Source organism: Penicillium vulpinum (assembly GCF_028829585.1).
Source record: "Penicillium vulpinum strain IBT 29486 chromosome Unknown utg000002l_segment0_segment0, whole genome shotgun sequence".
Lineage (NCBI taxonomy): Eukaryota > Fungi > Ascomycota > Eurotiomycetes > Eurotiales > Aspergillaceae > Penicillium > Penicillium vulpinum.
In genome coordinates this window covers 1198900-1223834 of record NW_026643242.1, presented here as the reverse complement: position 1 = coordinate 1223834, position 24935 = coordinate 1198900, and the positions used below count along the sequence as shown (strand labels likewise).

The 24935-nt window shown below is 49.5% G+C and overlaps 10 protein-coding genes across 10 annotated transcripts; 6 read left to right on the top strand and 4 right to left on the bottom strand.

Moving 5' to 3' along the window:
• Positions 1–56: 56 nt before the first annotated feature.
• N7479_003546 (aldehyde dehydrogenase ALDH) lies at positions 57–1676 on the bottom strand (the record flags this gene model as incomplete). The annotated part of the gene is made up of 3 exons (XM_057251243.1): positions 57–1240; positions 1296–1495; positions 1552–1676. 3 exons carry the CDS (start codon positions 1674–1676, stop codon positions 57–59), a joined length of 1509 nt encoding a protein of 502 aa, XP_057110568.1.
• Positions 1677–3467: 1791 nt separating this feature from the next.
• N7479_003545 (uncharacterized protein) lies at positions 3468–3900 on the top strand (the record flags this gene model as incomplete). The annotated part of the gene is made up of 3 exons (XM_057251242.1): positions 3468–3591; positions 3645–3656; positions 3725–3900. 3 exons carry the CDS (start codon positions 3468–3470, stop codon positions 3898–3900), a joined length of 312 nt encoding a protein of 103 aa, XP_057110567.1.
• A 230-nt stretch (positions 3901–4130) lies between these two features.
• Positions 4131–4690, top strand: N7479_003544 (uncharacterized protein; the record flags this gene model as incomplete). The annotated part of the gene is made up of 3 exons (XM_057251241.1): positions 4131–4291; positions 4373–4445; positions 4472–4690. The coding sequence occupies 3 exons, from the start codon at positions 4131–4133 to the stop codon at positions 4688–4690; spliced, it is 453 nt and encodes a 150-aa protein (XP_057110566.1).
• A 559-nt stretch (positions 4691–5249) lies between these two features.
• On the top strand, positions 5250–5643 carry N7479_003543 (uncharacterized protein; the record flags this gene model as incomplete). Its single annotated transcript, XM_057251240.1, has 3 exons — positions 5250–5387; positions 5452–5510; positions 5598–5643. 3 exons carry the CDS (start codon positions 5250–5252, stop codon positions 5641–5643), a joined length of 243 nt encoding a protein of 80 aa, XP_057110565.1.
• Positions 5644–5989: 346 nt separating this feature from the next.
• Positions 5990–7643, bottom strand: N7479_003542 (bZIP transcription factor; the record flags this gene model as incomplete). The annotated part of the gene is made up of 2 exons (XM_057251239.1): positions 5990–7330; positions 7392–7643. 2 exons carry the CDS (start codon positions 7641–7643, stop codon positions 5990–5992), a joined length of 1593 nt encoding a protein of 530 aa, XP_057110564.1.
• An 871-nt stretch (positions 7644–8514) lies between these two features.
• Positions 8515–10133, top strand: N7479_003541 (cytochrome P450; the record flags this gene model as incomplete). Its single annotated transcript, XM_057251238.1, has 2 exons — positions 8515–8919; positions 8973–10133. 2 exons carry the CDS (start codon positions 8515–8517, stop codon positions 10131–10133), a joined length of 1566 nt encoding a protein of 521 aa, XP_057110563.1.
• Positions 10134–11279: 1146 nt separating this feature from the next.
• egl3 (putative extracellular endoglucanase/cellulase) lies at positions 11280–12996 on the bottom strand (the record flags this gene model as incomplete). Its single annotated transcript, XM_057251237.1, has 4 exons — positions 11280–12307; positions 12371–12468; positions 12533–12597; positions 12658–12996. 4 exons carry the CDS (start codon positions 12994–12996, stop codon positions 11280–11282), a joined length of 1530 nt encoding a protein of 509 aa, XP_057110562.1.
• A 2102-nt stretch (positions 12997–15098) lies between these two features.
• On the bottom strand, positions 15099–16116 carry N7479_003539 (NRDE family protein; the record flags this gene model as incomplete). Its single annotated transcript, XM_057251236.1, has 2 exons — positions 15099–16001; positions 16051–16116. The coding sequence occupies 2 exons, from the start codon at positions 16114–16116 to the stop codon at positions 15099–15101; spliced, it is 969 nt and encodes a 322-aa protein (XP_057110561.1).
• Positions 16117–16755: 639 nt separating this feature from the next.
• On the top strand, positions 16756–17862 carry N7479_003538 (HVA22/TB2/DP1 family protein; the record flags this gene model as incomplete). The annotated part of the gene is made up of 3 exons (XM_057251235.1): positions 16756–16784; positions 16845–16994; positions 17055–17862. 3 exons carry the CDS (start codon positions 16756–16758, stop codon positions 17860–17862), a joined length of 987 nt encoding a protein of 328 aa, XP_057110560.1.
• A 1143-nt stretch (positions 17863–19005) lies between these two features.
• On the top strand, positions 19006–23898 carry N7479_003537 (putative eukaryotic translation initiation factor subunit eIF-4F; the record flags this gene model as incomplete). Its single annotated transcript, XM_057251234.1, has 6 exons — positions 19006–19644; positions 19799–22738; positions 22796–23116; positions 23177–23260; positions 23319–23689; positions 23748–23898. 6 exons carry the CDS (start codon positions 19006–19008, stop codon positions 23896–23898), a joined length of 4506 nt encoding a protein of 1501 aa, XP_057110559.1.
• Between the last annotated feature and the right edge of the window lie 1037 nt (positions 23899–24935).

Genomic DNA, 24935 nt, shown 5'->3' with positions numbered 1-24935 from the left:
GCATACACAGCTTGGTAAAATCTATATTTATATGCAATGTACTTCCATAGCCCCATTTATAGCCTGGTACCCATATTAACGTGAACTGCCTTAATCTGGCTATATGCCTCTAGTCCTGCCTCACCCAACTCACGTCCAATGCCACTCTGCTTCACGCCACCGAAAGGAATGCGCGGGTCACAGTCTTGGCTGCTATTGATCCAGACCATACCGGACTCAATCTCAGCAGCCACACGGTGAGCACGCTCCAGATCACGAGTGAAGACAGACGCACCGAGGCCATAAGTAGTATCGTTGGCCCGACGAATGGCTTCTTCCTCATCGTCGAAGGGGAAAATCACCACGACGGGACCAAACACTTCTTCGCGGGCAATGCGCATAGAATCCGTTGCATTAACAATAACTGTCGGTTGAATAAAGTATCCGTTCTTATTCTTCTCTTCGGTCGGTGTGTAGGCAGCACCGCCAGTGAGAATAGTAGCTCCTTCGCTCTTGGCGATTTCAAAGTAGGAGAGGATACGGTCATATTGCGCGCGTGTCACCTGCGGCCCGTGGAAGACTGACTCATCCCATTGGTCGCCGATCTTCACACTCTCTACTGCCGTCTTGTAACTAGCAGTGAATGCTTCGAGGATCTCGCGGTGGACGAAGATCCGCGAGGTGGCGGTGCAGATCTCGCCTTTGTTGGACATAATTCCGCTATGCGACCACTTGACAGCCTGGTCCATATCCGCATCCGGGAACACCAGCAAAGGTGACTTGCCTCCTGTTTCAAGCGTGATGTTCTTGAGAGTTCCCGCGGCCATCTTCATAATCTCCCGGGCGGTCATTGTTGATCCTGTGAATGCGACCTTATCGACCAATGGATGCGAAGTGAGCGCAGCGCCGGCCTCGCGCCCGTAGCCATTGACGATGTTTACCACACCTGGGGGAAATCCAGCCTCCTTAATTAATGTACCGAGAATGAGGGCGCTGAGAGGAGTCTGCTCAGCAGGCTTCAGCACAACTGTGTTTCCGCAGGCTAGTGCAGGGCCAAGCTTCCAGCTGGCCATTGAAAGGGGGTAGTTCCATGGGATGATCTGGCCAACTACACCGATAGGCTGGCGGATTGTGTAGGCGAACTTTTGGGGAGTTGTATTGATGGTTTGGCCAAAGGTCTTATCGGCCCAACCACTGTAATAACGAATTGTCGAGATTGCCTCGGTGAGATCTTCATCAAGAGCGACGTGGTAAGGTTTTCCTAGCATGAATGAGCAAATTATTTCTTTTTTTCCCCAGTAATTTTCAGACCATACCATTATCCCATGCTTCAATAGACGCAAACAACTGTCTGTTCTCCTCCATAAGATCAGCGAGTCGTGCCATCAATTGGCCCCGCTCTGTCGCGGGAAGTAATTTCCACGAGGGGTGGACCAGGGCCGCTTTGGCGGCCTTCACAGCGCGGTCAACATCTTCGACGCTCGCTGCTTGGACAGTGGCAATGGGCTTGTCGGTACTAGACAACAGTTAGTAATCTTATACGGCAGTTCTGATAATGCTAAGGTGACATACGCGGGGTCAAGAGACGTAATGGTCTGGTCTCCCGTGGCAGGTACAATCTCGTTATTAATGAAGAGGCCGGTGGGCTGCTTGTAGCTGTGCCCGTTGGGGGTGACGAGATCAATAAAGAGGTCCATTTTGGTCTTAGGTGTAACAGAGATTTCAACACTTCCAACTCTCTCAAGGCGCGTGGGGTATGCTATATGACTGGATTTCTCCAAATCAGGTTAAGCCCATTCAGGCAAGTCCTTCCGATATACTATCCGCGATATACTCCGCGAATGTTAGTGATGTTATCTAGTGGATAAAATGGTTAATCTCCTTCAATCTATATTCTAATCTAAATAGTTTTCAATTATCTGATTAACCCTCACGGATGCTAGATTAAGGCATTTTCTCTTAGCCACATTCTCAGCCCTAACGTGCTGCTTGATAACCTTTAAGTACTCGATACCGTTGCTGCAAATGCAATGGCATTGAACAGCCTTTATTAGACCCCATAGATAAATCATTGCCGGATATATCATCATCCAGCCCGAAGCACATCTATTACACATGCAAAGCTATTGGTGACATCACAGTCAAATGTGCACAAGATAACCTAGACAGCACGATATGAGCTCTATCTATTTGCATATCAAGGGTACCATCAAGTCTTCCAAATTCTAAATGATATGGGCAATCATATTGCTCTAATACAGAAACCCTATCAAGCAGAATTAGAAGGGAAAAAATCTGGAAGAGAAAGAAGCCTCCATCCTGATGACGGTAATGCATCCTAAATAGGGAACCCATTCCAACAAGGCCAGTCATTCAAATGTATAGAATCATGAATATAGACACGGTAGGGGACTACATAGTCAACCCGAATATATCTAGATCACGACCGCTCCATCCAATCCTCCCGTATTCACCAAATTTCCTAAACATCTGTCACTCTATACCTCTCTACAACCTCCAATATGGCCTCCGTCCATGAAACCATGGTAGCCCTAATCAGCCCCTTTACAGAAGACAAGACCTGATCGGAATACCCCTCACATTCCACACCTAAGGCCCGGCTGGTACGGCAAATAGGCCGTTTCTGATCGCATTTTACATATTGGCGCATGCAGATGCTGCACCTTCCTAGCACATGGGATCGGCGACTTCTGAATCGTTTAGATGTCACCGTTTTCGGACAAAGTCATATACAGATTCATCTACATAATAGAAAATGGAAAGTCGAAGTTATAACCCCTCCAAAATCGGAAGCGCGCAAATATATGTTTTCAGCTGATAAGAGATCCCTTTGACTTAGAATTAGGATTTTCGGACGCCCACCTATAACGCCCCTTGCATACCTCTAGTGGGTATACCCACTGTCCGTGTGGACAGAAACGATGCTTTCGAGGGTTGGGAACGACACGACCCACCTTCTATTTGAGAGGCAACCTGCTACCAATAGTATTTTGTCTCTTGCCGCCCTGCTGCTTTAATATCTGCCTAGGGTGATTTTCAAACTTCTTATAGATAAAGGAGCGGATATCAACGCGCAGAGCGGGTACTACGGCAATGCTCTCCAGACTGCCTCATTTAGGAGCCATCAAGACATTGTCAAAATACTCCAAAGAAGAGACGCTATTACACTGTCTTCAAAGCGGTCCGGCTCTAGGACTCCAACCAACCCAGCGAAGAAACTTCGTCGGATGGACTTCAGACCTTCTGATGAAATTCAATAATTGGTCCAGTAGCCTACACGATAGTGTAGTGCTACAAGATCCACCCGCAGATATTAATCAACGTCAGCAAACTCAACACAAGCACTGACTTCCTCAGCGGCAAGGTATGTTATATCCTTCTACTTTCCATGCAGAAACCAACGCACGAATGCCGACTCTAATAACTGAAAGGTCTCACTTCCATTCGGCCTCAGCCCTGCCGCGTCAATGAAACTCGCCCGTCCAGACGGCGAGCTCGCTATATCACGCGCAGCTGCAAAATACGCTCTCTGCATGGGTCTATCCTCTCACTCGAACTATCCACTCGAGGATGTCGCCACACAGGGGACCGGTAATATGTATGCGATGCAAATGTGTGTGCTGCGATTACTCTTCAGTTGTTAGAGCAGGCGGAGAGTATGTCGTAGCTTAGATACTAATTTTCCATGGTTCATTAATTGGGATGAGCTAAATTCCTTCCATAGAGGTGGGGTACAAGGCTCTGTTCCTATCCGTTGATGTACATGTACTAGGCAAGCGTATCAACGAATACCGGAATGAGTATACCATTCCGCATGATAAGTCGTGGCCGAATACCCTTAGCCACGGAGGAGATCACCCGGACCGTACTGAGTACAATATGTTCTTGCTGAAAAGCTGATTTGTGAAGTTGGTGTGAAGTGGTAGAGAATCTGCCGATGCTTGCAGCCCCCAGTCTAGGCTAGGAGAATTCGATTCCTTAGTTGGGACAATATAAATATCTAAAAATATGGTTTAAGGGGGGTAGGCTTTCGTTATTGTCGAGTGAATCAAAAAGTAGAACAGCTCACAGTTCCATTGGCGATGATACGGCAGTAGCATCCCCCGAAGATATAGAGCTGGCGATCAAATATGGCATTGACAGTGTTGTTATTTCGAACCACGGTGGCCGTCGACAGTGGATGCGTTGCGGGTCTAAGCCCCAGTAGCCAAGGATCAAATCCCGGTGGATGGGGACATATCTTCAAAGCTTTAGCATTGGGGGCTAGCTTCTGTTTTGTGGGAAGGATCCCGTTCTAGGGGTTGACTGTATGTATTTCTGCTTCTTTGTTTACTTTTTACTCTTTTTGCGACTGACTAATAATACACTGTAGTATAGCGGACAAGGGTCGAATTGGCGATTCAGATTCTCCGCCAAGAGCTGCAGATTACCATAGCATTGGCCGGGTAAATACTGTTGAATGCATAAAAAGAATAAAAATTCCAATCGGAAGAAGATGCCGAACGATCAGCGAAATTCTAAAGTGTTATCATTCTGTTCTGCAGCCAAACAGGGTCCTCTCGAAGCTGATACATATTTCGGCTATACTTTTCTTCCAGGATCGACAGGTCTCACTTTCCATTATGCATCTACAGTTCTTCGATCTTCCATGGAAGGATACGAGGTCAGTTCATACATATCCAATGCATAAGATTGTCAGCTGCCACAATACCCGTAGACTCGTACCCGTCCAATACAAGTTTTGCCAAGGGCTTGGCAAACTGGCCTCACAGGGCTGAAGGGCTTGGATTCTAATTTTCAGTTCCACGGCTTTCCGTGAGAGCTCTAGAAGAGGCTGTGCAATCCATACATGTCTACCATATATACATAGCCACAGTTCTAGAAGTAAATATAGAATGAAAAAAGCATTGAAACCCATGGAATCCTACGTATACTGCAAAGCCTCAATGTCCCCTACAGGACAACAGGCAGCATCGTTACATATGATTAGTTCAGCTATACTTAGCAACGCGTACCTCTATAGGAATGAAATATGTAAGCGTTTAATTTCTTTTACCGGGCGCTAGTTGTTTCATTACTTCTTTTGCTGATTTTCGGCCGATCCTCCACATTAGTGGAAAAACTACATATAGTAGCCTGTCCTCTTTTTCTCTTTTTTCCTTTGTTCTCCTCAATATCCTCCATCGCCCGAAATACACCTTCCTATCCTCATCTTTATACACCCAACATACACAGTACCGACTACCACAATGTTCAACTTCAACTTCTTCAAGTCCGCCCCGGCCACCGAACCCGCCACTGACGGCTGGAACGCCAACACCGTCACCATGCAGCCTACCAGCCCCGCTCCCCTTTCAAGCAACCAGAACGTCATCTCTGAGCAGCCAGTATGTCAATATACCTCAAGTTACCCATATTTTCAGACCAAAGATTAACATTTTATCACATTAGGCCAGTCAAGAACAAATGCAGCTGCGCGGTGGTGGTGGCGGTGGTGTCTGCTGTGGAGTGTACGTTTCTATCCCTTGAATCCAATCGGACCAGAAGAAAATTCGGTCATGCGCTCAATTGAAATTCCAGAAACTAATTTATTCCAGTTGCGCGGGTATTGCCTGCTTCGAGTGCTGTGAGATCTGCTGCTAGACGGTCAGATGAGATCGGGAATGTGACCGATGCGCTCATGTGATGAGACCGTCGATGAACTTAGCTTAGCTCAGGCTAACTCTACTCTTGGACCCTTGGGCTGGATATGTCGTCTACCGCGTAGCCTCGGCGTTCTTGGATGTGACGTGATGTGATTTGATTGATGGACTTGCTTTTTTTGCGCTATGTCGGATGTTTCTACGCTATACCCCAGAACAATGCCAGTGATGGAGTTCAATTTTCAGATGATTGTGTTTGATTGGACTCGCTTTGATACATGTAGATGACCATTCTGGTCGTGGCTCGTCAAGTAGTCATTATATCCATGAAAGGACAGGTCAGTTGTTCAGTCTTGTGTCGTGGCTAGCCGACGGGAAATCGTTGATCGCAATGCGGCATCTACATCCCATACTCGAAATCCTGGCGCACGGCCGAGAATCCTGATGTTTTCGAGGAGTACTGGGCTCATGTCAGTCATATTGACAAATAAAACACAAGGAGCAAATGTATCGACGGTTAACTCACAGTCAAAGAAACACTCAACATCCAAAGTATACGATAGCGAGGTCGAGGACTCTGACCCCGTCTTATTGGCAGGAGTAGTCCCATTCGACGAACCATAGAGACTAGAAACAGTCGACCGGTCCGGCGAATAACCATACAAAGCCCCAACCAAAGCCTCAGAAACACCGAGCCTAACCGCCGACCCATCAAGCACCAGACCCCGATGCTCCAAATACCCCTGCACATCATGACAATCAAACCACTCACCATCAAGATCAAGCGAGTGGATCCTCTCCTCCTCACTCATCTGCACCTGTGTCTCATCCACCAATCCGTCCAAAGTAACAGCAACCGGCTCCCGCTCCCCACTCCAGTCCTCATCCCAATCCTGGATCCCACCCCGCTGCAAAATCCGCACCATCCGCCGTAAAATCTTCCCCGGTCTCCGAATGTTCTCCGGGTATACAGAGTTTCCGTCCGCGTCCACGCGCGGGAAGTGCTTCCCCGCCCCGCCGAGCGTGTAGAAAGGCATCTTGGCTAATTCAAGCACGCTTCCGATCTCGGATTGCAGCGTGCGTCGTAAATGGCGTCTAATACCTGGCATATCATGGATGCAAGGGACTAGTCCGAAGACGCGGCCTAGAAGGGCGGGCTCGGTGCGTGGGTCTGTAAGCCAGCGGTAGGTGTGCTCGAGGCTGAATCTGTGGAGACGGCGGGAGAGGCTGGATTCTTGGTGGCTGTAGGTGTAGATTGTTGATGTTGGGAGGATGCGGTTTAGGAGTGGGGATGGGGAGCGGGCTCGGGTGTATTGTGGATATAAACAGGAGACGTTGGAGTTCGTCTTCTGGGGACGTGTGTGCGTAATTTCGTAGCCACATGCGCCCTGAGATGAGCTGTTGGCCTGTTCGAGTTGGAGTTCATCGTCGTTTAAGGAGGTAGATCGGGTCTGGTTTATTTCTGCTAGAATGAGTTCTCGTGTGCGAGCGAGATAGTCAACCCTTGGCTGCAGAGTCGGATCGCCGTTGAGGTGATCGATTGCATTGCGGTGAGCACTACCTAGAAGATCTGATACATTCTCTAGTGTCCGCTCTAGTACGTTGACGCGTGATCTGAGAGCCTGGATTGTATTCTCCTTTTTGAGACGATAGGTACGCTGTGCCCGTCGGATCTGCAGGCGGCGTTCCTGTGGAACAAGTCAACACTGGATGCATCTATGTATTACATGTGGGCTAACCGGGATCTACCTCAATGGCAGTGGCATCTTTGCCTGTCTGTAATCTCGGCCGGCCTCTTTTCCGCACGGGACGATCCACGGCTGCCGAGTTTCTGTCGGGCACTTGTTGGGGGATTCCCGGTGCTTGGGCCGAGGGTCCTTTTCGAGGTCTTAAACGACGCTCTGACTCATTTTTAATCTCGGGACTCAGATCCCTGGACGAGGTGTTTTTGGATATGTCTGCTTCTTGTGACAGTTCCAGGTAGGATCTTGACGATAACATGTCCAATAATAGCATTGGGGGATTCCCGGGTCCCTGCATCTGCAGTCTTTGCTGAAATAGTAATAGTCCAATTGACCAGAATATCAGAGATCTGAATTGGCGATGCTGACGTTGACTATGATGTTTAGGTTAACTTTGACGTTGAGGTTGACTTTAATGCTGACGTTAGTGCTGACGCTGATGTTGGCCCCGTAACAATTAATTGATCACTCATCAAATAATGTTGGGCAGGGCCTGCGGGACCTCGGCCTAATCCTGGGAACTACGCTAATGCGGACAAGGGTCCCCCGCAGCTGCAGATATTTGTATCATGTCCTTGTAGGAGTACAAGTCTTGAAATATTATCCAAGTTATGCAAAATGAAGTCACACGCGGAACCCGTTTTATTCTGGCACTGGCCTTTCTTCTCCCCAGAGAGATCCACGGACCTCCATGGCTCACAAGTCGGGTGATACACTCGGATGGAAAGGAACCTAGAATTGGCAATTATCCCCATATGAGAATATCCCTCGAGAGAATGTTCCATACGGGAATGTGATATGGGAATATGGGACCTTGACAAGAATATAATGGTCATAACACGGTGAACGCCGGGACGAAGTCGGATCTAAACACAAAGTAATACCTCCGATATTCACATCGGTGAAGAAATTGCATGGGGCGTGGGATCCGAACGACCGATCGAATATGACATCGACTACGTCTGTTATTGGCTGTTGACCCCTGGCTTCGTGACGATCATGCCTAATCCTTGCTATGGGCACTTTTCTCCACTCATGCTTCGACCCGAACTTAGAATTTTATAAAAACCCGTTGATTCTGCCCGATGGATTCTTTTGCAAAATCCAACTCCCTTTAACAGAGCAGGACCATGACTCTATCATTCGTCTTGGTTTTTGCAGCCGCAGCCATCGTGCTACAGGCCATCCGTCTAGCATTCAACTTATGGCAACACTCGCGCAATGCTAAGAGACTGGGCTGTAGGGATGTACCAATGTACCCATGCAAGGACCCTTTTGGAATTGATACCCTGAGACAGTCCTTGATAGCAGACAAGGCCAAACTGGTACCTCAGTTGACCGAGGAGAGGGTCAAGATCATCAGTGACCAAGAGAACCGTTATGTCTCTACATTCGCCATCCGTAACCTCGGTCGCACCCATATCCTCACTGTCGACCCTAAGAACATCCAGGCTATCCTAGCTACACAGTTCAAGGACTTCGAGCTTGGCTCTATGCGTCGGCGTAGCGTACATCCGCTGCTGGGCACTGGTATTGTGAGTTGCTATACGTTCTTTACATGCTCTATATAGGTATTGACTCTTTATAGTTCACCGCCGATGGAGAGCAATGGAGCCGGTCCCGTGGCCTACTCCGGCCTCAGTTCACCCGTGAGCAGATCAGTCAATTGGAACTAGAAGAGGAGCATGTGCAAAAGGCCATGCAGGCTCTGCCTATCGCGGCCAACAGATGGACTGCCACAACAGACATCCAGTCCATCTTCTTCCGCTTGACCATCGACTCTGCCACAGAATTCCTATTCGGTGAAAGCGTCGAGAGCCAGCTCGGCGCTCTGAAGGGCCTAGACAGACCCGAAGACACCTTCGCCGGCTACTTCGACAAGTCCCAATGGGTCTGCGCGCAGCGAACCCGCTTCGAGAAGCTTTCCTTCCTCGCCGAGAGCAAGGAGAGCAGGTTCTGCGACAAGCAAGTGCACGCCTTCGTGGACAAAGTCGTCTCAAACGCTCTCTCGGCCTCCCAGGCCGAGAAGAAAGCCTCCCCCGACGAGAAGTCATCATATGTCTTCCTTGAAGCCTTACTCGAAGTAACGCGCGACCCAATTGAACTTCGTTCCCAACTCCTCAACATCCTCCTCGCTGGCCGTGACACAACAGCCTCCCTCCTGAGCTGGACAACCCTCATGCTCGCCCGCCACCCAGACGTCTTCACCAAGCTCCGCGAAACAATCATCTCTAACTTCGGCACCTTCTCCAACCCCAAGAACATCACCTTTGCCTCCATGAAATCCTGCCAGTACCTACAGCACGTGATGAACGAAGTCTTACGTCTATACCCAGTTGTCCCATTCAACCGCCGTACTGCAGTCCATGACACAAGTATCCCGCGCGGTGGCGGCCCAGACGGCCTAGACCCAGTCTACATCCGCAAGGGTCAGGCAGTCCTCTACACGACGCACGTCATGCACCGTCGGAAGGACCTGTGGGGCCCTGACGTCGACGAGTTCAAGCCTGAGCGCTGGACGGATCGTAGGGTTGGCTGGGAGTATATTCCCTTCAATGGTGGGCCGCGGATCTGTATTGGACAGCAGTTTGCGCTTACTGAGGCCGGATATGTTATTGTGAGACTTTTACAGCGCTTCGATCGCATTGAGGATGCGTATCCCGATCAGAAGATTCGATATGCTATTACTTTGACTAGTGCGCCTGCTGATCTGGTTACTGTGCGCTTGCACCAGGCTGAGGATGCTTGATGTGGTTAGCGTTGCCTTTGATCTGCCCCTGCGCGTTTTTTTTACTCTTCAACACTTGTGTTATCTTTCTACAGTTCTTTGCGGTGTCGGGTTTTCCCGACAAGGGCGGAGATCTGCTTTAGTGCGGGTGAGTTATGGCGGTTTCTTCCACGACAGCAGAGTTTTTTTTCGGGGTATGTGTCTTTAATGATGATGACAATGACATCTTTGCTTATGATGCAATTTTTGTTATATTTTCACGGTTCGCAGCATGTATGACTAGTTTATTGATAGCCAATGAATCTTCGCTATTTATTTCCAAGCAGAAATGCATTATGTGTTAAACTTCTTGTGGATATAGGCATCAACAGGCATAGCTTTAGGCATAGAAAGAAACACTTTATTTCGTTCTACATACCAGTGCAAAAGATGCGCCAAAATTGTTCACGCGGTATGAAGTGTAAGCAAAAAGAGATAGGGAGAGCGCACAAAACCGCCCCCAAGGATACAGGGTACCAGTCACACAGGGTGTGAAGACCACGCTTCCTTAACACTACATATAAAGTAGCTTGGGGCGAGGATATCCCAAGTATGTTGGACCCCCGCGCTAATTATTCAACCATGCACTCCCATCCGCTGAGCCACTGAGATTAATTGCTATAGTACCAATTTCCTAATTAGGACACCTCTACTCAAGAGTTCGATTTCTCCACTGTGATTTTTTGTATTTTATTGACACTACATTAGCAGGTTAGGGGAAGTGGGGTACAGCTATAGATAATAGGCATTAGTAGCATTCATCAAATCAAGATTGGTTGGATAGGTAGACAAGTATCCTTTGCATTTCTCTTTTTGTCTTGAGTCTATATCCGTACTCCGCAGACGGAAATAAGACGATAAAAAACCTGCAAAAAGAACACTCATTCCTAGAAGATAGAAATAGAAATATGGTTCTATAGCTACATCAAAATCTAGAACAAAACACACAATATTTGCGAGACATTCGAATTGAAATTTATAGTATACTCGAACTAAATCGAGAAGAAAGTAGTATATAAGAAGTATGTAGTGTAGTAACAAGTCAACCCTGAAAAAAACATCGCTCACACCAAACCACCCTGTCAATAAAATCTCCCCTTTTGCTTTGATCTATACGAGATCAACCGCTTAAAGAGCGCTAACGCACTGGTGGTAGTAGGGGTTCTGAACAACACAGGTGGTTCCAGCCTCACAAACAGTGGGTCCAGTCCAGTTGATGCCACCGCACTGGTAATAGTGCTTAGCAATGTTTCCAGTAGAGGGGCTGTCCGTAGGTACCTGTTCGTAGCTCTTGACAGTGGTTGTAGCAGCAGTCGTGGCAGTGGCCTTGGCAGTGGTGGTGGCAGTGACGAAGGTAGTCGGGGCGGTGGTGGTGGTGGGGACAATAGGAGCAACAACAACGGTAGTCTTAGCGGCAGCGGTGGTGGTAGAGCTGGAAGATGAGCTGGAAGACGAGGTGGGGACCTGGACGTTGGGGTTGGCGGTGGTGGTGACCTTAACCTCGGCAGTGGTGGTGGTGGGTGCCTTGGCGGTGGTGGTAGTCTTAGCAGCGGTGGTGGTGGTGGTCTTGGGGGCGGCCTTGGTGGTGGTGGAAGTAGCAGAGGGCTTGGTAGGGGTGGAAGAACCATCGACGAAGTACTTCTCAAGGATGGGAAGGTAGGTAGCGTAAGCAGGGCCGTCAGCGGGCTCCAAGCTGTACATGTAAGATCCCCACCAGGGACCGGCAGCCCACCACTCGGCGCCCATCCAGACGTCGCTGTTGTCGGCCATGTAGGAGAGCATGTTCTCGACGGCAGACTCGCAGACGCTGTTAACACCACCGGCGAACTCACCGATGAAACCACGCTTGTTGTTGTCCTGCAACCAGGCGGTGGCGGATTCGAGACGCTCCTTACCAATGGTAGCGCTGACGCAAGACTCAGAGGTGCCGGAGCTGTCGCCATCAAGGTACTGGTGCATCTCGTAGACGATCTTGTCCTCGGAATCGGTCAGGGCCTTCAGGTTGTCGTTGTTAGCGGTCCAGGAGTGGGCGCCGCTCCAGGAGTTGCCCTCAACAAAGATGTACTGGCTGGTGGCACCAGCGGCACGGATAGCGTCAATAGCGGCCTGGTTCAGGTTCAGGACGAGGGTCTGGTCAAGATCGTGGTACTCGTTGTCTAGGAAGATGGTATTAGTGGATGGTTTCATGGTGTGAACTTAACTGTGGAGTAGTAGCTTACTAGTATCGAAGACGACCTTCTCGTTGGAGGCGAACTGGGTAGCAACGGTCTTCCAGAAGGCCTTGAAGTCGGAGGTGGAGGTGATGATGTTGCCATTGCTATAGATAGAATGTTAATATCATACAAATAACGGTGGCCCAATTCAAGTTTGAGTGCACTTACTATCTTCCGTAGTTGTGGGGATCAAGGACGGCATAGGCACCGCTGTCGGTAATGAACTTGACAGTCTACGAAACGGAACTGTTAGATCCTGTAGGAGAATTAATAGCCATAAACATGTCACGTACCGACTTAAGGGCGGCCAGGTAAGTCGCATCCGGGGATCCGGTCATGCTGGAGGGCACCAGGCGCTCCATCAAGAAGGGAACACGGAAGATGTTCATGCCGGCATCTCTCAGGATCTGAATCTGGGAGGTCTTGGGCCAGACGTAGTCCTTCTCCAGAGTACCGGGAACGTTGCCTGGGCCGAATTCGGCACCAGACTCGCTCACACCGACCCAAGTGAATCCATTCCCACGCTTCTTGATATCAGCGGTCTGCTTAGTGGGAATAACGTCCCGTCCTCGGGGGTAGGCGCAGGCCACAGTTGCGGCGCTAGCAGCCAGAACAATGTTGGTGAACTTCATAGTGAAATGTAAAGAGAGTGAGTGTCGAGTTTGACGATAAAGAATGTGAGGGAATAGAAAAGAAGGGAAATCAAGAGACCAGTCTTGAAGCCTGAATGAGAGAGAATGAATGAATGAATGAATGTACTGGACGCAGCGAGAAAACTGCGGAGGCCGTCTGTTATATAGCCATATTCTCTCCTGCACGGAGGCGTCGAATGGCGCTTGGTGTGGACCAACAGGCAATCCTAAACAGAGTGGATTCATCATCCAAGACCTGTCGTAGAGCCACTCGGAAGATCATTCGGCTCAATTATGACCGGGATACCGGGAAACACTAACCCTGAGGGCCGCAGATGTCCCTTCTAGACGGCGGGTCTCTCCACAACCGAGGTGACCGGATAAATAACAAATTGCTCGAGAGCCACTGGTTCAAGCGCGAGTGAGCAAGAATGGCTCAAAATGTGTATAGTCCAATGATATCCATAATCAACTCAATCTATGGGAGATTGGCAGTTAACGCTTGGCTCCATAGTCTCATGATTTGTGGAGATGAGATCATTAAAGGGCGTAAAATTCAGGTCAGCTTCCATTTGGCTAGTTTAGACGAGTCTCGCCCTTAAAGACAGGCAATTTAAAGGAAATTGTTCTGATACACTTGCGGGATCAACTAACCCGTCTTGGGTGTAGCGGCCGAAAATGAAGTGCCAAAGAAAACCAGAGAAAATGAAAGATGCTCAAGATGAAACATCATGTGGCGTTTAGGTTGACAACCGTTAGATCCCCGGCATAATTTGCCAAAACAAACTCGGAAACTCCTTCGCAAACCTGTAAGGCAGGTTAGTATAATATTGAGCCAATATTGAAGCCATTATCCACATCTTCGTCCCTAATTAGTCTCGGACATAACTTATAACCCGGAGGACTGGAATTCATATGTTTTTATATTGGGACCTTGGAGCGGTCACCCCTATTAGAAAACAGAGCACATTAAGGAGAGTGGTGAATGGCATAGAATGAACAGATATTGACAAAAATTGGACACCGCCCGTCTACCGTCTTCCAAGATTGGTATACTCCGTTCGGTAGTATATCTTTTAATACTTTTTAACCAGAATATTGAAACACATCCTAAATTTTAATAAGAGCAAATACCATTCCAACAAGGTAGACTCAAAACTCCAAATTACTCCTAAGTAGGTTAGTAATTCAATCAAATTTAGTTAACTATGTACATGCCATTTTATGAGCAGCAGTACCGGCAGAATATGAGGACGGTAACCGATCTGAGGAAACATGGGCAGACCTCAGTAGATCTATATAAATCAATTCGTCGACAGCGAGTTTCGTACTCCGATGCAATTCCAGATAGAGAGTGGATTCTATTGCCTCTTTTCGTGGCACCGTATCTCGGCCAATTCGGCCCGCCAAAACATGAAAAAAACGGCAAAAAAAAGTCAGCGCCTATTTTTTGAAATAGTGGAAGTTTAGGGATGGTACAAACCGTAACTCAGTCTCCAACAGGTTCCCGAAGGAACAATACTATGTAAAATTCCGACCTCCATTTAACCATCCTTTTTTTGCCCCTAATACATAACGAGAAGGTATAGAATTTGAAGCTATCGAGAGGTGCACTCGCCCGATTTGGAATTCGAAACTGCGTTCGCGTCACATGGGATTCGAACCCCGGCTTGTAGGTACACGGCACGTGACTTTCACGTAACCGTAATAGGCAAAAAAGATCTGCCGTACAGTAGTATAAACGCTCACTCTCTATGTCTAATAAATGATCTCGAAGGAAAAAAAAAATAGGTAGCTTCTCTTTGATTGAGCGTGTCATCCTTAGTGCAGGGGCCATGCTAATCTTCTCTGTATATTTTCATTTGACCATATGCCCCGAAGGGCGAAAGGACACCCTTAAAGTTCAATATAACCGCATATTTTGGCAGAAAAGTACCGCCTACTTGTTTCGTCACTAAATGTCTCAGATTGTGATTGGCAGTTCGGGTGGCTTTCTTATCACGTGAAGTGGTGGGTTTGAGTGTGAAGTTCTTAAACAGTACGCAGTATGCATTCATTAATCAGGTATAGGGTCTACGCGTATCGACTAAGCTTATAAGAAGCTATTCTGTGATGTTGAATTCAAATGAATGATCGCCTTGCCCAACAGGTACAGCCTTCGCATCATTGTCATACAGCGTTCTTTCAAAATATCGAACCCGTCCATCCGGTCGTGCCAAGAGAATGGTTTGTTTCTGTGTTCCATATGATCCACAGGTATAACTCTGGTCAGGGGGTCCATTTGTTGTGCTGTAGGTCTCATCCTCAACCCGAGCTGCAGCGCTTCTCTCTGCAGCTTGATCACGATCATTTGCAGCGCCGATGAGAGGAATGAAGATGCTCTTGCGCAGATGATGGATATACGTCTCAATTGTGGCCTTCTCTTCTGACAGTCGTGGTAGGGTATCGGTATTGAGAACCTGCAGCAGCCGGCCAATCAATGCATCTTCGTCCTCCCCATCTCCGCTTTGCACGTGCTCGTCAATAGCAGCCTCCATCAACTGCTCCCCATCAATGATCTTTGGCCAGCTTCTGTCATCAAAACTTGTGTTGCTAAGCCCACGCGTCTGATTCTTCTCTGTTGCCACCCAGGTGATCTGATCCATATCCGCGGAACGGTTGGAGACGATGGCTAAGGGCTCATTGATATGTCCACACACAAGACTGAATCCTCCCACCTGCTTTGCTTCTGGGCTGGCGACAATGCCTTGCACAAATTCCGTGGTATCCTCTGACTTGTCGGTGGACCCGATCAACCAACTGTTGACGATGACACCCCGGCTGTAGACTCCGATGGCAGCACTGGTCGAGTCCTCGCGGTAGTTGGTAAGAACTGCCACCTTGCCATGCTTGGTGACCCCCATCCAAGTGCCATGTGTAGATCGGGCTAGGTCTCGTGAGCCAAGGACGTGTGAGGATGGCTCCGGCCACCAGTCTGGCGATGAAGTTGGACGATGGAGAAATTCCTAGATATATTAGACTATGATTTTCCTCAAATCAAAGAGTGGGATTTACATCTCTGTTGTTGATTATGATCAACGAGTATTGCGGGTGGGCAGTTGAGATCAATGCGATACACATGTTTTGTGTTCCGAGGTCCCCGTAGTTGAACGAGTGGGGAGATAACAATGCAGGATTAACAAACTTAACAATGGTGTATATAGGATGGGGTAGACGCAAGGGCTCTAGGGAAAGAGGAAGTCTTAGAGGAGGAATCGGAACGGGCGATAATACGCAGAAAGGAACTAGTTAAGGCATCTCGGGTGATTGGGCCACTTCCTTAGCGACGTGTACCTTGTCCCTCGTACCTCTTGTACCAAAGTCAAGATAAGCAACTTTGAACATATGAGTCTTCAAAAAAGACCTTCAAAAAGATCTCAAGACATAGATTGTCTTAAACACACATGAATGACTGAATCATTAACAATGCAAAGCAAAAGTCCAGTGTCTCGCGTGACGTCAAGACACATCCGTTCATTCTTGGGAGAATGCACGTCTCTTAATATGGAGTTATCATGATGTGAATCGATGTCTACTATTTCTACAGTTACTATTTTTATTTCTGCATTCAATCATGTACCCCTGAACTATCTTTGTTGCCTTGTTCACTCCTTTTTTTGTCCAGCTTGGGTGTTCGTCTCAGACCAGCGGGGCTGACTGAAGACTAAAAATCCCCAGGCAGTTACTTTTTTCACATCTGCAATTCACCCAGGCCTCATCATGTTTGGAATCTTTGCGGATTTGATCTCGTAAGTTCAAATAATATACCTCTGAATGGAGCCGCAAGCTAACCCAGATCTATCCTATAGCTCGGTCATCACGATCTTCTTCCCCGTTTTCGCTTCCTACAAAGCTCTCCGTTCCTCTGACCCCTCACAACTCGCACCATGGCTGATGTACTGGGTGGTGCTTTCAATCATTCTACTGATTGAATCCTGGACAGTTTTTATCATAGGATGGTATAGTTTAACCCTGCTCCACTTAACAGGATCACAAGCTAATCATGAATTATTCTCCAGGTTCCCATTCTACAGCTGGATACGCCTCGGTTTCATGGCTTATCTCGTCCTCCCCCAGACGCAAGGGGCTCGCTTATTGTACCAAGACTATGTGGATCCGTTCTTGACACACCATGAGCGGGGGATCGAAGAGATGATCGGCCAAACTCATGAGCGGGCCAAGGCACTGGGTCTTCAATACTTCTACCAAGCCATCGATTTCATCCGAGAGAAAGTCTTGGGTCTACCCCCGCAGCGCCCCGCCACGCCTCCTCAGCCAAGTGCCGCCTCCTACGCGCAGTCCCTGCTATCGCGCTTCAACATCCCCGTTGCTGGTGGAGCATCCGGGACGCCTGCCAACGCAAATGATTGGTATTCTGTGCTCAGTGCTGCCGTGGGCTCAGTTGCATCTGGAAAGTCTCGAGAAGTGCGGGACAAGGAGCTTTCAGCCAGTGGCAATCTCCTCCAACGCCAGATGCAGTCTATGTCTGGAGCCGAGAAGGCTCACTTCATTTCCTCGCAGCGAGAGCTGCTAGATCACCTCCGGTCAACCCTAGCAGAAGAGGAACAGAGCCACACTCAGGGTGGGCTCGAGGCTAATGATCTTGCCTACGGTGTGCCCCTACGCAAGAATCGCAGTGAAAACTCCTTCGAGGTGGTTGATGATGAGGACGTAAAACGTCGCCCGGAACGAAAGACTAGTGGTGGATGGGCATCTGGTTGGTTCAACAACGAGCAAGATTCTTCTGGCTCGTCTGGTACTGACTTTGCGGCGCGGGCTGTCGATGAGATTGCTCGGTCGCGCGCAACTGGGTACGATCGATCTTGAATACGCGGAGATGTTCCGCTTTTAACAGGGGGAGTAGAGTAGAACAAGAAAACCAAAATAGATTTTGTTCTTGCTGGGTGAGAGGGAATGGGAGTGAGCCTATCCATGGAGGTTTAGCCTTGCTAAATAACTGTTAAACCAAAGTTGAATTGAATGCTAGCTCAAACACAAGAACAATCGAGGGTGTCAACCCGAATCCCTCCGGTCGGAGGAATAGCCTTGCATGAAAGAGTTCACGCAGATGCACTGCAAGGACGGGGAGATAGGGAAGTTATATGTATATCCCCATGCCTCGATGGTTATTATTGAATTGTTATTGAGTCAATAGTGCATTGACAAAGTAACACGGGTTATATCGCAATATAACATATACAGTGTACCTTACAAGTATCTTGTATAGATGGGTAGATGTAGCCGGTATAGTATGGGGTCACCATTGTGGCAAACGGGGAAATGGGGCATTTGGTGGGCATCTAAGGGTCTATCAGGTTCCAGATGAATAAAGAAGACTCAAGAGTGATAGTATGAATAGAGTCACATATATATTTAACATTAGAACTCATTTTATGTACATTAATGTAGCTGATAACCCACTATTCAGCACTATCCTATGTATTCCGTACTCTTGTAGATTTCTTTGTAACATGTGGGTGGCGGACACTGTAGATTATAGACATAGTTACTTTCGATCTTGTCTATTTTACTCTCACTTCTCTTTCAAAAATTTCATTATTTTCATATTTGCCAGAGATTCTCAAGAGAATCCATCCCATAAAATACATTCAAAGGTACGTTGGTCGATCCGAAACGCAACACTCTCGTTCTGCCCTTTCGTTTTCCACAAACCCGAATATTTTTTTTCCTTGAATTTTTTCCCTCCCACCACCCTTTTACCCTTTGAATCAACCCTTTTAAAACTAACACTGTCGACCAAAACGCTGCTCTTGCTGCGTACCTGGTCTTCTGTGTAATTCGGAAACTCGTTTTCCCTTTTTTTTTCATCGTTTCATCCCTTTGACAACCTACCGCAGCTAGGTTTGGATGTGGCCTTGTTACGCCTCCGCGTACTGACATCACCTACGTCTTTTTTCACGAACCTTCCTCCCTCGCCATATTCGCGCGTTTAGACGTACAACCTGTCTAATGAGCTCGAACCCTCCTCAGTCGGGCAATCAAGGACAAAGCACCGCTACTCCCGCCGCTTCGACCCAGCCCGCATCCTCTACCCCCCTGGCTGCCACCCAGGCGCCAGCCAGATCTTACGCCAACGCAACTAAGAAGTCCGCGACGGACTCCACCGCCGCACCCGTCACCGTGGGCGGTTCAGCGCAACATGGGCAGTCGAGCTCCGTATCTGTGAACGGCAAACCCATGCAAAATCAATCTCAACAGTCAGCCTCCTCCGGCGTGACCATTGTCAATGGAGCACCCACTGCTTCGGCTGCTCCCTCCGGCGATCACTCTCGCAAGCCATCTGTAACGATCACTTCGAGCGGTACCTCCGGCTACATGCCCAACGGCGGTGGCCCGGCCAGTCGGCCCAACAGTCTTCAGTTCGGATTCCAGCAGAGTTCTCCCAACATGGGTGCTCCTGCTGTGCCTGCCTCCAACCAGGCCCAGGCTGGACTTGGTGCCCCTTCGACAAACCCCCGTGTGACGTCTCCTCAGACCTCTCCTTCGCCTATTCCTCAGCCTGCATCCAGCGGCGGACGCCCACCTCCATCGACTTACCAGGCGCAAGGAAATGTGCCGAACTTCGGTAGCTTCGGAGAATCTGTTGATGTCAGTGTTTCAAATCCTTCCCTTTTGAGTAGTCTTGGTGCGCAAATTTGTATGGAGCGTGGCACGTCTGTGTGCGATTTTTTTATTTTATTTTTTTCCAAGCCCTCATTATTTTTGAAACTTGCTTTTGCTCACAATGCATTCGATTTCACAGGCACACGGTCCTCAGCACTTGCGTCGCGAATCTTCCCAATCCACCCACAGCGATATGAGCAACCACATGGGCAATGGTCCCGGACGCTCAGGTTACCAGGGTGGCCGCGGTCGCGGATACTCCCAGCCCGGCTATCAGGGACAGCAGATGCCCTACTCTCCTAACCCCGGTTTCCGACAGACTCCCAATCAGCCCCGAGGCGGTCACAACATGGGCCCCCAATTTCACGGCTCGAACCAGGGCCGTCCTTTGGCTCCCTACCCGAACTCGCCTCACCAAGCCAACCGCAGCCCTGCCCTGGCCAACGTTAACCCTACTACTCCTCAGATGAACCAGGTTCCGATGGCACACCCCCAGATGCCTCAGCAACCTTACGGTTACGGTCAACATATGGGCCCTCAAGCTGTGAGATCCCCCCCTTCTCGTTTTTCCCAGGATCCCTGGCGTCGTCCCCAAAGGAACCTTAACAGCTCTTGGAGGCGCAGAGACAATCCTACATACTCTCCCGAGTGTCCCGTGGATCTTGCGCCTGAAAGTGGCCAGTTCGAACAGATTCTAACAATGGTTAAATTTCAACAGTCTTTCCCCAACGCTTACGATCCCAACTACGCTGGCTATTACAATCCCAATGGTGGTTACTACATGGGACCGCCGTCGCCCCAACCTCGCGCTGCTGGCATGCCCTACAACCCTCAGTACATGGGACAGCAATTCCCTAACCCTATGCCTCAGGCAACGCCACTTTCACGTACTCCCTCGCAGGTATCTACTGATCGTCCAGGTTCGAGCCTCGGCCAAGGACCGGCACCTACTGGTCCTGCTGTCGCAAGCCACACCCACACTGGCAGCCGCGCATCTAACAGCCCCGCTCCCAAGCCGCACTTCATCATCCCGTCCGCAAAGAAGAGCCCGATCATCATCAAAGACCCTAACAGCGGCTCAGTCAAGACCTTCGAAAAGAACCCCGCATCCCCTGCTCGTGCCACCCCTTCACCCGTGAAGTTTACTCCTCCTCCCACATCCACTCCCCCTCCTCGCACTGCCAGTGCGTCTGAGCACACTCGTACTGAGAGCAAGCCGAATGCCACGAAGACCGACGAGGAGAAGAAGCAAGAGCTGAAGGACGCCGTTCGCCTGAAGATCCAACAGGACGAGGCTGCTCAGAAGCAGCGTCTGGCCGATGAGGCCTCTCGCAAGGCCGCTGAAGCCGCGTCGACCGATGCCAAGAAGGATGAGACTGAGTCTGTCCGGGCTGCCATTGAAGATCTCAGCATCAAGGATAAGGCCGCACCTGTTGAGGAGCCCAAGAAGACTGAGGCTGTTGAAGAATCGAAGGAAGCCGCCCCTGCCGAAGAGCCTAAGAAGGCTGCTGCTCCAGCCCCCGCTCCCACTCCCGCCCCCGCTCCCGTTGATGACGATGAGCCCGACTATGATGCCATCGAGCGTGAAATGGCCGAGATTGAAGCCAAGGAGCGCGCCGCCGAGGAAGACTACTACCGCGCAAAGCAAGCCAAGAAGGAGGAAGCTGAACGCAAGGAGCGCGAGGAGCTTGAGAACTACGAGGCCAATATGAAGAAGGCCGAGGCCGAGGCTGAGGCCCGCGAGATTGCCCGCGAGAACGCTCGTGCCGGAGGCGGCGAAGCAACCGTCCAAGACGACAGCAAGGATGCGTTCGCCTCACTCAAGAAGGGTGGATATACTGCCACTGAGTCTTCCACACCTGGCGACAGCGGTGCTGCCACCCCTGTTTCGTCTGACATGGGTCCTCCAGCCAAGCCTGCCAGTGCTATCCCCAAGAAGCCCGCTGGCCTCAAGATTGATACCCCCAAGCCCACTGAGCCCCAGCAAGCAACTGCAGGCATGAAGTCTTTGCAGAAAGCCAAGTTCTTGGAAGACCTCAGCAAGGTTACTTACCCATCCACCGTCACCCCTCCCGACTCCACTATGAATGATGCTGCGCCCGAAGGCCGCAAGTTCCACTACGACCGGAACTTCCTGCTGCAATTCCAGGCCGCATTCAAGGACAAGATTTCCGTGGACTGGGACGCTCGTCTGCGGGACACAGTTGGCGATGCCACAGACTCTTCCCGCCCCCAGTCTGCCCGTACTCCTAGCATGGGTAGCCGTGCTGGCTCTCGCAACAGCGCCATGGGTCCTCCTGCCTTCGGTGGAAACTCCATGGGCAGCTTTATCAACACACCTGGTGGTCGACCTGGTCAGCTGCCCCCTATGGGTAGCGGGCAGATGGGCAGCCGCAATGCGTCCGGCTTTAGATTCGGGCAAGGCCCTGGTGGCATGGGTCCTATTGGAAATATTCGCCAGAACTCTGCCGGTGTTCCTCCTCGTGGTAACTCGAGCAAGGGTCCCCGCACCGACAGCCGACAGAACAAGAAGCACGGTGGCCGACAGGACACCGGCGCGCAGGACAAGTCGATGCCTCTTACTGCTGGCATGGATTTGAAGGCAATCCAAACCAGTGCAACTGGCTGGAAGCCTCGCAGTGTTGGCCAAGCTGCTGGTGCTGGTCCCGCCCCTGGTGGTGACGGCTACCTGGCACCGGATGTCGTTCAGCGCAAGGTCAAGGCTGCGCTCAACAAGATGACCCCGGAGAAGTTCGACCGTATCTCTGGTCAGATCCTCGATATTGTCTCCCAGTCCAAGGATGAGTCCGATGGTCGTACCCTGCGCCAAGTCATCCAACTCACCTTCGAGAAGGCTACCGATGAGGCTCACTGGGCCCCTATGTACGCCAAGTTCTGTAAGAGCATGCTAGAGAGTATGAGCCCAGAAATCAAGGATGAAAACATTCGTGACCGAAATGGCACCGTTGTTGCTGGTGGAAGTCTCTTCCGCAAGTACCTGCTTAACCGTTGCCAAGAAGAATTCGAGCGTGGCTGGAAGACTAACCTGCCTGAGAAGCCCGAGGGCACTACTGAAGAGGTATGTCAATCTACATCCAACCCATTGTTTCTCCCCTGTACTAATAATCGATCACAGGTTCAAATGCTGTCTGACGAATACTATATCGCTGCCGCCGCTAAGCGTCGCGGTCTTGGTCTCGTCAAGTTCATTGGTGAACTTTACAAGCTTAACATGCTTACAGAGCGTATCATGCACGAGTGTGTTAAGAAGCTTGTTGACTACGAGGGTATTCCCGATGAAGCCGAGGTCGAGAGTTTGACCAGTCTGCTGCGCACTATCGGTGGCAGCCTCGATGCCTCCGAAAAGGGACCTGCCATGATGGATGCTTACTTCGCTCGCATCCACCTGATGATTGAGACACCCAACCTGCCCAGCCGTCTTCGTTTCATGCTTCTAGTAAGTTTCTCTCTAGCTCTTCGCCTTCAGGTGAAAGAAAAAAACTAACATGATTTCCAGGATATTGTTGATCTGCGTGCCGCACACTGGAACTCCAAGGATTCCGATAAGGGCCCTCAGACCATTGTTGAGATTCGCGAGGCTGTAAGTTAACCTCCATTGCCATGATCCATTCTGTCTGATCTCTAACTCTTTGAAACAGGCTGCCCGTGCACAGCAAGCAGCTGAGGCTGAGCGCCAGCGCCAGTCCAGCAACCGCGGAGGCGGTGGCCGCATCCCCATGGGTCGCGGTGACGCCCGCGGCTTCGGATACAACCAAGCTCCTCCCCCCGACTACGCCTCTAGCAAGGTTGGCAGTGACGATCTCCGCCGCCTACGTGCGACTCGCAACACCAACCAGCCCATGTCATTCGGTCCGTCCAGCCTTCTCGGCTCACGCACTAACAGCGGCCGTAAGAACCTCGGTCCCGGCGGTAACCTGGTCCGTGGTAGCGACGATAGCGCCGCCAGCAGCCGCACCGGCACTCCTACCGGCAGCAAGAAGGAAGACAACTCTTCCATGAATGCTTTCAGGTACGCATTTCCCAAACGTTCCCCCCCTACGGAATCCCCCATGCTAATACCTCCCCAGCGCGCTCGCTGCCCTTGAAGATCGGGATAACATGGCTACCTCGCCACCGTCAAACCCTACTTCCCCGGTGCTCACCAAGTCTCAGCCCGCGGCGACGGAACGTCGTCCCTCAAAAACCCCGTCTGTTAAGGATGGCGAATTCACAGCATAGAAAGTCCTTAGGAGTTAATGATCAACGTTTTCCATTTTCTTGGTTCACAAAAAGATTTCTTCATTTTCGTCATTTCCATCTTGTTTTCCCGTGAGGAAAGCGCTGCGCCTTTGTTTTTAATCGACAGTCCTTTGCATTGTCCCGACTGGTCGGTTTCTTCCCCTAGGACTCTTTTTTCACGATTTTATCAACGCTGGTCTTTACTTTTTTGAACTTCTTTCGAAAAAGAGACCTTCTTCATAGTGTACAATCTTGACATCTTTTCAATTCTTATTGTTTCTTGTTTCTTCTTTCTTCTTTTTCCACCCCCTTCTCCTTTCAGTTACTTAAGAGATGGATGTGGAGAGCTATGTTTGAGAGTAGGACTTTGCTTGCAATTGGACTTGCTGAATCGCTTTTCTATTTCATATTCCTGTCTTTCATATGCAAATTTAGTAAGGAGGGTTTGTTACTGTGGATGGAAGTGGAAACTAACAATATGAAGAGATGATTATGAGTGATGAAGGTGTTGATGTTTGTCTTGTTCTTTTTCGCTTTCTTCCTTGTGCTTTGCATATCGTCTTGCTCTTGTCCTTGCTCTTGCTCTTCGCATGTCCTCGTCCTTGTCCTTTTCTCAATACCCGGAGCACCACTCGGCTTTAATGTTATTGAATGAATGCTTCGCCTTCTGGCTACGTCTAATCTTTTCCTTTATGAATGGGATCTTCTTGTATTGTATCAGATCCGTTTGAATGTACTTTACATGACTATCGACTTGTGGAAATCTCAGCCAATAACATAACATGGACCAGTATGTACCCCTAGGTAGAGCTAGACCTGGTATATGGTATGCTGCTACTAAACAAATAGTTACAGGAGACCTACACATCTACGGGAGATCAAGCAACCAATATCTAAACATCCGTGAATATGCATAGCATTCATTCAGTGAGTTCTCACTGTAGGCACAAGAGAGGAGAGAAATACACATGGCCAAAACATATGAAATGTTGAACCAGGTCAGAACGCATCTGAAGACAATAAGCGATGAGGGTATT